This window comes from Podarcis muralis, chromosome 13 (genome assembly GCF_964188315.1).
Source record: "Podarcis muralis chromosome 13, rPodMur119.hap1.1, whole genome shotgun sequence".
Classification (NCBI taxonomy): domain Eukaryota; kingdom Metazoa; phylum Chordata; class Lepidosauria; order Squamata; family Lacertidae; genus Podarcis; species Podarcis muralis.
Genome location: NC_135667.1, coordinates 3,324,473 through 3,337,015, shown reverse-complemented (window position 1 = coordinate 3,337,015; position 12,543 = coordinate 3,324,473). Strand labels below are relative to the sequence as shown.

At 51.7% G+C, this 12,543-nt stretch overlaps 1 protein-coding gene across 3 annotated transcripts in view; it reads left to right on the top strand.

Moving 5' to 3' along the window:
- The window catches only part of TNK1 (tyrosine kinase non receptor 1), a 32,689-nt gene extending 21,779 nt beyond the window's left edge, over positions 1-10,910 (top strand). For all 3 annotated transcript variants that reach the window (XM_028703543.2, XM_077916801.1, XM_028703544.2), the window contains 5 exons: positions 622-825; positions 2,523-2,599; positions 5,156-5,517; positions 6,729-6,824; positions 9,836-10,910. In XM_028703543.2, coding sequence (XP_028559376.2) covers positions 622-825; positions 2,523-2,599; positions 5,156-5,517; positions 6,729-6,824; positions 9,836-9,958 — 862 coding nt within the window. In that variant the 3' untranslated portion in view covers positions 9,959-10,910. The remainder of the gene's footprint in view (positions 1-621; positions 826-2,522; positions 2,600-5,155; positions 5,518-6,728; positions 6,825-9,835) is intronic.
- The last annotated feature ends 1,633 nt before the right edge of the window (positions 10,911-12,543 follow it).

Genomic DNA, 12,543 nt, shown 5'->3' with positions numbered 1-12,543 from the left:
ACGATGGGGGTGGAGACGCTCCTTCAGGTCTACTGGGCCTTTGAGGCCGTTTAGGGTTTTCAAGGTCAGCACCAACACTTTGAATTGTGCTCGGAAACGTACTGGGAGCCAATGTAGGTCTTTCAGGACCTGTGTTTTGTGGTCCTGGTGGCCACTCCCAGTCCCCAGTCTGGCTGCCGCATTCTGGATTAGTTGTAGTTTCCGGGTCACCTTCAAAGGTAGCCCCACGCAGAGTGCATTGCAGTAGTCCAAGCGGGAGATAACCAGAGCATGCACCACTCTGGAGAGACAGTCTGCAGGCAGGGAGGGTCTCATCCTGCGTACCAGATGGAGCTGGTAGACAGCTGCCCTGGACACAGAATTGACCTGCGCTATGATCTCCCTTCACAATCAGAGGCAGAGCTGCTCCTGAAACCCAGTTGCTGGAAACCGCAGGAGAGAAGAGTGGCTCTTGAGTTCGAATCCTGCTTGTGGGTTTCCCATTGGGCCACTGTGAGAAAAGGCGGATAGGTTCGATTGACCATTGGCCTGATCCTGTGGACTCATGTTCTGCAGTGGTTGGTGAAGCATCGGGTGGGGCAGGGGTTGATCTGTCTGACCCACACCCTCTCTCTCTTCCAGCCCCGATTCCTCGACGTGGCGAGGCCAGAACAAGCGGACCCTGAGGGTAGGGATCTTCCCGTCGTCCATAGCAAAGTCGGAGAACGAAGCGCCCCCTGCTGGCACACCGCAGATCAGCCTCCCCATCCGAAGCTCCTTCGTGCACCTGGGACACGGGGACATCGACCCTGAGCGAGGATGGGGCGCTCCAGACCGGATAGAGGAGTACGTCGTCGTAAGGAGGGGGGTGGGAATGGAGAACAGTCTTCTCTAGCGTAAGGTTACCAGACGCCCCCGTTTCCCGGGGACAGTCTCCAGATTTACAAAACAGTCCCCTGACAAATGGGGATGCGGGTGGCACTGTGGGTTAAACCACAAAGCCTCAGGCTTGCCGATCAGAAGGTTGGCGGTTCGAATCCCCACGACGGAGTGAGCTCCCGTTGTTGGGTCCCTGCTCCTGCCAACCTAGCAGTTCGAAAGCACGTCAAAGTGCAAGTAGATAAATAGGTACTGCTCCGGCGGGAAGGTAAACGGCGTTTCCGTGCGCTGCTCTGGTTCGCCAGAAGCGGCTTAGTCCTGCTGGCCACATTACCCAGAAGCTGTACACCGGCTCCCTTAGCCAATAAAGCGAGATGAGCACCGCAACCCCAGAGTCGGTCACGACTGGACCTAATGGTCAGGGGTCCCTTAGCTTTACCTTTACCCCTGACAAAATCCATTGAAGTTGAAAAGTGTCCCCGGATTCATTGAAAAAAATCTGGTAACCTTACTCTAGCGCACATGTGTGCATGCAGGTAAAAAGGTCAAGGACCCCTGGACGGTTAAGTCCAGTCAAAGGCGACTCTGGGGTTGCGGCACTCATCTCGCTTTCAGGCCGAAGGAGCTGGCATTTGTACGCAGACAGCTTCCAGGTCATGTGGCCAGCATGACTAAGCCGCTTCTGGTGCAATGGAACACTGTGACAGAAACCAGAGCGCATGGAAATGCTATTTACCTTCCTATTTATCTACCGTATTTTTCGCCCCATAAGATGCACCTGACCATAAGACGCACCTAGATTTTGGAGGAGGAAAACAAGAGAGAAAAATATTCTGAATCTCAGAAGCCAGAACAGCAAGTGAAAGCAGCAATCCCTCTTGCTGTTCTGGCTTCTGGGATAGCTGCACAGCCTGCATTCGCTCCATAAGACGCACACACATTTCCCCTTACTTTTTAGGAGGGAAAAGTGAGTCTTATAGAGCAAAAAATACGGTAGTTTTTAGAGGGAGAATGCAAGGACAAAAATATTCTTTAAAGGGAGCGCTGAGCAGAGCCTCCCATCTGCTTTTGCTCCATAAGATACACACACATTTCCCCTTACTTTTTAGGAGGGGAAAAGTGCATCTTATAGAGTGAAAAATACGGTACTTGCACTGGCTTTCGAACTGCTAGGTGGGCAGGAGCAGGGACCGAGCAACGGGAGCTCACCCCGTCGCGGGGATTCGAACCGCCGACCTTCTGATCGGCAAGCCCAAGAGGTTCGGTGTTTTAGACCACAGCGCCACCCGCACACACACAGAGGGAGTCATGCACAGGGACCCTGCAGCATTACATGCGCTGCCCCCTGGTGGTCGCGGGTGGGACTGGCCCCAACCGCCTTCGACTGCATTGCGACGCAGTTTGCAAGGAATAAAAGTAGCAATTAATTGGCCATTGAAACCAATAAGCTCCTGGCAACAATGTTTTTAGAAAGGGAAATATTCTGAGTTGCTTCGGCAGGAAGATGAGGTTCTAAAAGTTTCAGGTGCAAAAGGATCGGCGGCTGAGGATTTCGCGTTTGCCGGAAGGCCGGTCCGTGGAGTAGCTATTAGTAAAGCTATGCAATTATTATCATCGTTTTTTTAAATAGATGTAATTAGAGGGTTGTTTGTTTTCTACCCTAGGAAGAAACCGAAAGCGCGGGCGGTTAACTCCAATCCCCAGAATCGAGCTGGAGGCAAGCAGCTGTTGCAGTTGGCTCGTGAGTGTCTGCTTCATCCGCCTCTAATATAATAATAATAATAATAATAATAATAATAATAATAATAATAAGTGTTCCAACAATTTATGTTGCTCTGAGAGAAGTTGCTGGAGCACCATTTGAATGGCAATTCCCATTATCTTGAGGGGGAGGCCTCAAATATTTTATTGGGGGGAGCGATGAGACCTTGGCCCTTAGGCATCGGCTTCTATTCCAACGACCACCCTTGCAAGATTTGCCACTCAAAGTAGGGAACAAACAAAATAGGGAACATTCACTAGTTCAGGGGTCTGCAACCCGCGGCTCTGGAGCCGCATGTGGCTCTTTTACACCTTTGCCGCGGCTCCGGGGCGGATACTAGCGAGGGGAGGAGGCGCATTGTGCGCCCCGACACTCCCCACTGTGGCGGGCGCTGTACTGGCTGTGACGTCGCATGGGGGCGGTGCGTGCGTTAGTCACGCACCGTCCCGACGTCACCTTCCCGCCTGCCCGCTACATTGTAAGCTGGTCACTGTTTTGAAGGGGAGTGAAGAACACACACACAGAAAAAAGGTAACTTGTTAATTTAACATTTATTTCTATGAGGAGGAGTAATTCTGAGGGGTCAAACAAAGAAATAATAAAAAAAGTGACAAAAACGTTATTTTTATAATGACGAGTTTTGCGGCTCCCAGTTTTTCCCCCTTCAGAAACGGGTCCAAGTGGCTCTTTTTGTCTTAAAGGTTGCAGACCCCTGCACTAGTTAATCATTGATCTATTTAGGAATATTCCAGCAGCATATTCCCATGTTAGGCTTGGTTTTCCTGGACGTATCCACGATCCAGAAATAGCTTGACAACTTTTCCACTTCTTTGAAATACAGCAATCCTTGTTGTTGTTTAGTTGTGTCCGCCTCTTCGTGACCCCCTGGACCAGAGCAGGCCAGGCCCTCCTGTCTTCCACTGCCTCCCGCAGTTTGGTCAAACGCATGCTGGTAGCTTCGAGAACACTGTCCCACCATCTCGTCCTCTGTCGTCCCCTTCTCCTTGTGCCCTCCATCTTTCCCAACATCAGGGTCTTTTCCAGGGAGTCTTCTCTTCTCATGAGGTGGCCAAAGTCTTGGCGCCTCAGCTTCAGGATCTGTCCTTCCAGTGAGCACTCAGGGCTGATTTCCTTCAGAATGGAGAGGTTGGATCTTATCCCATGTCAAAACTTCATTAAATCCACTTCTCATTTCAGCGTGAATTAAACCAAGTATACTTAACAACAGAACCCAGAAGTCCTGGCCCTGGGCTCAGTGCCGGATTTAGGTATAAGCTAAACAAACTATAGCTTAGGGCAGTGTTTCCCAACCTTGTGCCTCCAGCTGCTTTTGAACTACAACTCCCATCATCCCTGACTAGCAAGACCAGTGGCAAGGGATGATGGGAATTGTAGGCCAAAAACAGCTGGAGGCACAAGGTTGGGAAACACTGGCTTAGGGCCCCACTCTCTTGGGGGCCCCCCAAAAAATTAAAGGAAAAAAACCCTAGATGTGCATTTCCAAAATATAAGATAAAAAACAAATCATATAAAACCTACCTACAGCAACAGTGTTTTGTGTTGCGTAGGCACGTAGATGTCAGTCATGGGCCCCGCCTGCTCCCTAAAATATCCCTGGTTTGCTCCTTTCTATATATAGGGTGCCTACATTCCGCATGGACTGGTTGCAGGGCAACATGCGCAAATGGCTTGAGATACCATTATGAGGTCCATAAATGACCATAGAGCATATATTCGACCCAAAAAAAAACCAGCGGCAATTTGTTGTTGATGAAGGACAGCTGGACATAGAAAGGGGCCCATTACCTTCAGTAGCTCAGGGCCTCATCAAACCTAAATCCAGCCCTGGCTTATTTCCCGATTGGAGTGAGACCGAGTTGAGAAATAAGACTAAGAGCACATATTGATATAGGAATGTATTAGATAAAATGTAAAGAAATGTACAATAATAAGAGTACATTCATTTGTAAAAAAGGAAATATACAACAGGATAGACAGGAAGTCTAGTGTGTTGGTATGTACACTGGTACCTCGGGTTAAGTACTTAATTCGTTCTGGAGGTCCATTCTTAACCTGAAACTGTTCTTAACCTGAAGCACCACTTTAGCTAATGGGGCCTCCTGCTCCTGGAGCACGATTTCTGTTCTCATCCTGAAGCAAAGTTCTTAACCCGATGTACCATTTCTGGGTTAGCGGAGTCTGTAACCTGAAGCATATGTAACCTGAAGCGTCTGTAACCCGAGGTACCACTGTATATGATTGGGGGGGGGGGTTCGTTTTTGTTTTTTCTCTTTGTTCTTCCTTTTTGTTTTTGTTTCATTTTCTTTCTAGGTCTATAAAATTTGTATATAATTTTTTTATACACGTTGGAAATTATAGTAAGTCCTGTAATGTAATATGTCAAGGTTTACCGATGTAGTATAAGAATGTTAACAAATAAATAAAATGCAGATTCAAAAATAAAATAAATTCTCTCCAAAAAATATGCAACGTCACCTTTCTCTCACCCCTGCTTCTTTCTGTTCCTCCTCCCAGGTCTCTCCAAGAGCTTGGAGTCTCTTTCGGACTTCAGCGTTCTGCGCACCAAAGCCCGGCTGCCCGCCTTCAAACCGGACCCTCTTGGCGTCTCTTCCCAACAGCACCGTTCAAGTGACCTGCCAGGACCTTTGCCTCCTCCGGCGCAGCAGCTGGAGCCACGGAGCCGGAAGCCTTTGTCCCGCCTGCCCAATCCGGCCCTGCCCTCCTGGGCCCTGCCCAAGCCCGAAGGCCCTCCTTCGGGGGCCAGGGAGAAGGAGCAACGGCCCCCCAGACCCCCACCCCCCAAAGGGGCGCTGCCCCCAGCCCCTTCTGGAGGGCAGAGGCCAACCCTGGCGGAGATCGAGAAGAAGATCAAGGAGGTGAGGGCACGGATTTGACCAAACGATGCCAAAGATAGCAGCAGGGAGTCCTAGAAATGTAATAATACTAATACTAATACTAATACTAATACTACTAATAATAATTTATTATTTCTACCCCGCCCATCTGGCTGGGTTTCCCCAGCCACTCTGGGCGGCTTCCACAAAGACCAAAAATACACTAAGATGTCACACATTAAAAACTTCCCTGAACAGGGCTGCCTTCAGATGTCTTCTGAATGTCAGGTAGTTGTTTTTCTCTTTGACATCTGGAGGGAGGGCGTTCCACAGGGTGGGCGCCACCACCGAAAAGGCCCTCTGCCTGGTTCCCTAGAAGGCCCTCGGTGCTGGACCTCAGTGTCCGGGCTGGACGATGGGGGTGGAGACGCTCCTTCAGGTCTACTGGGCCTTTGAGGCCGTTTAGGGCTTTCAAGGTCAGCACCAACACTTTGAATTGTACTCATAAATGTACTGGGAGCCAATGTGGGTCTTTCTGGACCAGTGTTATGTGGTTTTGGCGGCCACAATAAATATTATTGTGTGGTGCAGTGTGGTGTACACCAGTGTGGTGTGGTGGTTAAGAGCAGTAGTCTCATAATCTGGGGAACCGGGTTCGCATCTCCGCTCCTCCACATGCAGCTGCTGGCTGACCTTGGGCCAGTCACACTTCTCTGAAGTCTCTCAGCCCCACTCACCTCACAGAGTGTTTGTTGGGGGGGAGGAAGGGAAAGGAGAATGTGAGCCGCTTTGAGACTCCTTAAAGGGAGTGAAAGGCGGGATCTCAAATCCAAACTCTTCTTCTTCTTCTTAATAATGGAAAGGTAGGGGCCCGCCATGGTTCATAGGAAAGAGTAATAGAATTCTATGCATGGAATCGCAGTGCTGGGATCCCCAAAGGTCATCCAGCCCAACCCCCTTGCAGGAACCAATAATGGGTGGGGCAATGATTGGACCACCGGATAGCTCAACTGCTTAGAGCGTCCTGCTGATAACGCCAAGGTTGCAGGTTCAATCCCCATATGGGACAGCTCCATATTCCTCCGTTGCAGGGGGGTTGGACTTGATGATCCTCAGGGTTCCCCTCCAGCTCTACAAGTCTATGATTCAAATCTTTTCCCACTCCCTGACGTCTTGCTCGCACCAGATTGCAGGGGTTGAGGTCACCCTGGGAATATTTTGCCTTTGACTGTTTTTGCTGTTTGCCTCCCCAGGTAGAAGACAGGGTCCACGGCGCCACGACGGAGGAATGCCACGAGGCCTTGAGGGCGAGCGGCTGGGATGTTCAGAAAGCCAGCCAGTTGCTAAAGGTGAGAGGTCCGGTTCTCCAGCGGCACCCTGGCCCCCGTTCCGCGGAGAGACGGAGCCCTCGCTGGGCCTTCCCCAAATATTCCCCATCAGACCCCGGCAGGCACAGCTGATGGAACACGAGAACTGGGTGTTGCGTTCCCAAAGCAAGGAAGGATTGGACCCCGATTAATAAAACACATGCGAGGCTTGACCAGCAAGACTCTGGGAGGAGGTGCCAATAATAATTCACTCTACACCCCTTGGCCCAGGTCGTTTTATTCACAAAAGAACTTTTTACACAGTGTTCATAAGAACCAATCAGATTTCCTCTGAGCATTTCAAAAACCCCCACATGGGACAAAGTTAGATCAGAAGAAATCCTGTTAACTACAAAGACTACTATTTCCTACTTGAGCATGCATATGTAATTCAGAGTAAATAAAATAGGAAGGAGGAGGAATGCTTTTAGGAAACTCCAGAGGTCATAAACAGCAATAAACAGGAGAGGAAGGATGGGTAGTATTTACCATCTCTTTGTGAACTCTCTTCCTGAACTCTCTTCCTAACAATAGCTACATCAAAGAAGCTGTTGTTGTTGTTGTTTAGTCGTTTAGTTGTATCCAACTCTTCGTGACCCCCTGGACCCTAGCCTGCTCCCTAAAATATCACAGGTTTTCTCCTTTCTATATATATAAATGGCTTGAGATACCCATGAGGTCCATCAGTGACCATAGGGCATATATTCGACACAAAAAACACAATTTGTTGTTGACAAAGGACGGCTGGACATAGAAAGGGCCCCATTACCTTCAGTATCTTAGGGCCTCATCAAACCTACATCCGGCCCTGCTCCCAAGGAAGACCTTTCCACTGCTGAACAGCTTTTGTTGTTGTTGAGTCGTTTAGTTGTGTCCGACTCTTCGTGACCCCCTGGACCAGAGCACGCCAGGCACTCCTGTCTTCCACTGCCTCCCGCAGTTTGGTCAAACTCATGCTGGTGGCTTCGAGAACACTGTCCCACCATCTCGTCCTCTGTCATCCCCTTCTCCTTGCGCCCTCCATCTTTCCCAACATCAGGGTCTTTTCCAGGGAGTCTTCTCTTCTCATGAGGTGGCCAAAGTCTTGGAGCCTCAGCTTCAGGATCTGTCCTTCCAGTGAGCACTCAGGGCTGATTTCCTTCAGAATGGAGAGGTTGGATCTTCTTGCAGTCCATGGGACTCTCCAGAGTCTCCTCCAGCACCAGAATTCAAAAGCATCCATTCTTCGGTGATCAGCCTTCTTTATGGTCCAGCTCTCACTTCCATACATCACTATGAACAGCTCTTACTATCAGAAAATTCTTCCTGCTCTTGAGTCGCAATCTCCTTTCTTGTTCCTTCTATTATTCATTCCTTCTATTGTTCGTTTATTTACCGTATTTTTCGCCCTATAAGACGCACTTTTTCCCCTCCAAAAATGAAGGGGAAATGTGTGTGCGTCTTATGGGGCGAATGCAGGCTTTCGCTGAAGCCTGGAGAGCGAGAGGTGTCGGTGCGCACCGACACCTCTCGCTCTCCAGGCTCCAGGAAGCTATCCACAAGCATTGCACGCCGGGGGAACTCCCCCCCGGGCACGCAAGGCTTGCGGGCGGCAGTCTGCAGCGCGGAGCACGGGGCGCCCTTCGGAGGACGCCCCGTGCTTCGCGCAGCTGTCCGCAAGCCTTGGGCGCCTGGGGGAACTCCCGCCGGCGCGCAAGGCTTGCGGGCGGCAGCCTGCAGCGCGGGGCGCCCTTTGGAGGACGCCCCGTGCTTCGAACAGCTGTCCGCAAGCCTTGCGCGCCGGGGAGAACTCCCCCCGGCGCGCAAGGCTTGCGGGCGGCAGCCTGCAGCGCAGAGCGCGGGGCGTCCTTCGGAGGACACCCCGTTCTTCGCGCAGCTGTCCGCAAGCCTTGCGCGCCCAGGGAAACTCCCCCCCGGCGTGCACGGCTTGCGGGCGGCAGCCAGCAGCGCGGAGCACGGGGTGCCCTCCGTAGGAGGCTGCGGAGGGTGGCGCGGAGCTGCCCGCGCTCCAGGGCTTCTTGCAGCTCCGCGCCACCCCCGGATCCCGGCGCGAAGCCGCGCGGGGCTGCGGAGGGTGTTGCGGAGCTGCCTGCGCTCCAGGGCTTCTTGCAGCTCTGCGCCACCCCCCGGATCCCAGCGCGAAGCCGCACGGGGCTCCGGAGGGTAGCGCAGAGCTGCCTGCATCCCAAAGCCTGGTGCGCGCTGAAGAGCGCCCCCGGGCTTCACGCACCTCTCCGCAAGCCTGGGGAGACCAGTGCGGCTCCCTAGGCTTGCGGATATCAGGCTGTTGTGGGGGCTGGGGTCGGGGGAAGCTTGGGCTTCCCCCGCGCCTGCCCCGTGCTTGGGGAGGGGGAAATTTTTTTTTTCTTTATTCTCCCCCCCAAAAATTAGGTGCGTTTTATGGGGCGGTGCGTCCTATGGGGCGGAAAATACGGTATTTCGTGAAATTTATACACTGCTTGATTGTAGAGAAGAGTCTTGAAGCAGCTTACCCAAAGGACAGAAGAACCAAAGTTATCACTAAGGGAAATTGTAAGACTGTTGGAAGGTTAAAAGTAACAATAGGCTAAAAAAAATATTAAAACTTTCTAAGCATCTAAGCTTTCTTGAACCAAAAATGTTTTTAGCAGGTGCCGAAGAGAGCACAGCAAAGGCGCTTGCCTGGTGTCAACAGGCGGGGAGTTCCATAGTTGTGCACTATAAGAACGATTTATTGCAAATGTGGAACGGGCATTTCATAGAATTGTAGGACACCAAAGGTCATCTAGTCCAACCCCCTGCCATGCAGGAAAATCCTGCCCACAGCCATCCCTGGGTGGGTTCGAACCACCAAACTTCTGCTTAACAGACCGATGCACCAACCCCTTGCGCCGAGTGTCAGTTCTGCGGATCAGAAGCGGCCCAATGGACACTTGTGGCGATCTCTTATAGCTGCCCCCAGAAATGCTTTCCGGTCTCGGGTCCCTCTGACGTGGTCTCCTTCTGTTCCGCAGGTGAACCAGCTCTTCCACCTGAGCTCTCACTCCCGGGAAGAGTGCCGGTGGATCCTAGAGAAACATCGCTGGAACCTGGCCATGGCCTCTCGCTATGTGCTCAGCCGGGGCCTGCGGACCTGACCTGTGTTTTGCGGAAGACAGGGGTGTGTCAAATCCTTCAGAGACAGAACGAAAAGGCGCCTCCGTTTGACGTCTTCCAAGCGGCAAAGCTCGTCGTAAACGCAAAGCGAGGCCAATGCATTCCCTTTGGGTGGCGAATCTTCGCTGACCCACCGTGGGGCTTTGGGGGGATTCTGCGAGACCTCCGGCAATCCTGCCCCCTGGCTCTCATGCGGCTTTCATCAAACTGGTGCCCTCAGCAGAACTCAGAAGTGCAAGGGGCCTTTATGCGAGGCCTAGAAGGGCCTGCTGGATCCGACCTATGGCCCACCCAGTTCAGCATCTTGTTCTCCCAGTGGCCAACCAGCTGCCCCACTGGAAAGCCTGCCAGCAAGATCACACCTAGGCCCTTTCTCAGATGTCACAGTAATAATACAGTCGTACCTCAGAAGTCGAGTGGAATCCGTTCCGGAAGTCCTTTTGACTTCCAAAACTTTCAGAAACCAAGGCGCGGCTTCCGATTGGCTGCAGGAAGGTCCTGCAGCCAATCGGAAGCTGCGTCAGACGTTCGGGTTCCAAACAACGTTCGCAAACCGGAACACTCACTTCTGGGTTTGCGGCGTTTGGGAGCCAAAACGTTTGAGTCGCACGGCGTTCGGGATCTGAGGTACGACTGTACAGATAAAACCAATACGGAGAAAGGAGAAAAATGACGACGACAATAATTTGTTAGATCTGCTATTTTCTGTGCAAATGATTTGGGGTGCTCCAATGTTTCCTTTCCAGTTGACTTATATTTCGCTGAAGTTCCGTCATACGCCACATAACTTGCCCTCTGTGCTCTCGAAACCAGGCCCGTCTTACCCATAGAGGCAAGTGGCGCGGGACGCCAGGGCGCCAAGTTCTGGAGGGCGCCAGGCGAGAGTCCGAGGAACACCGAACGAGTGCGCTGAGAGCGCGAGGGTGCGTGTGCCGCTCCCGCCGGCTCGGGTTTTCCCCTTTTAGTCTGCAGGTACAGAATTCTACGGGGCGCCAGAAGGCTAAAAGGGGAAAAACTGAGCCAACACCCATCAGGAGTGGCACATGCGCTCTCACTCGCTTTGCGCAGGCCCGTTCGCTCAGCGTCCAGCGTCGGGTCCAGCCTCTGCCTCTTCCCCACCAGAGGAGCTGCCCTCCAGCCGCTGCCCGCCTCCTCCAGCCCTAAAAAAAGGTCAACTCTGGGAAAGGGAGGGCCACGCCAGAGAGATCTTTGCACCAAGGCTCCGAATATGCTTAAGACGGCCCTGTTCGAAACTGAAGCACCTTCTTGTTCCTAAATCCTTAACTTTGGAGCATAAAGAACAACTCCCCCTTCTCCAGAGTGACCCACCCTTTTACTCTTTTAATCGGTCCCAATCCGCCCAAAGGGTGAGATGATTTAGTCTCAGTAGCTAAAATTGCTCCCCTTGCCTCCAGATCACAACACCTCCGCTAGGGCTCCCCCACTGACCTCAGCCAAATGACACTGGACCTGGTGCAAAGCGGATAACCATGTTGGAGAACGGCTGCTCTAACTCATCCATTTTGTCGACTTTGCGGCGGGGTTGGACTAGATGACCCTTGGGTCCCTCCCAACTCTGTTTAACTCCATAATTCCTCCCACAGCAGAGAGGCGTTTGTGACTTTCCTGCCTGTCTCCCTCGTCCTCCTCGTTTGTCCATTAAGAAAAGGCAGGTGATAGGATTCCCACCCGATCTTCCTCTAGTGTTAAAGGACCCCGTTTTTTTAAGGTTCTGCTCTCGCTGAGAAGGCTAAACTCGCTTCTCGACCTGGAGCTCTGCGTCACTGCAAACCCTGCAAAAATAAAAATCCTATAGAAAGCAAGCAGCGCTGGAGGTGGAACGGAAAGCCGCTTTGAGACTCCTTAGGGTAGTGATAAAGCAGGGTATCAAATCCGAATTCCTCCCTCCTCCCCACTGCATTTGAATTTGCAACTCTGTGCACATTTCCCCGAACACAACAGATATTACCTCTAAGTCAGTGGTTCCCAAACTTCCCCTTCTCCCTACGGACCACTTGAAAATTGCCGAGGGCTTCGGCGAAGCCTTCAGTCGTCCTTTCTGCCTCTTGTAGGAATTGCAACGCACTGTTCTGGATGATGTACGGTTTTTAATTGTATTTTTATTGCTTTGTTTGTGTCTTACACTGTGCTTTGCGGCGCTGCAATTTAAGTTCCGCAGCGACGCAGTCTTTCTTGCTGCTTCCCCTCGCTGTCTTTTGGGCTGATCATTCTCTCCTTACACGTGGCCTCTCCCTCTGAGTAAACCCATCTGGACTGCGCTGCTAAGGTTCTGCTTTTGCAGGGAGGGGCAGACCCAACAGAGGATCCGTCCTTCCAGTCCAAAATGATAGGAGTCCGACAGACAGCAGTTATCAGATTACATATCCCCCTCTCCACACTTTCCCGTCTATCTTGAAGGTGTATAATGTGTGTGTCGCATTTGTAAATATGGTGTAAATGAGTGAATAAATGAGATGCTGTGTAAATATTGCCGCCCAGGTAGTTCATGTGTGATGGTGCAACAGCATTTATTTTTGGGAGGGGGGCGTGTTGCTGAGGCTGCTTG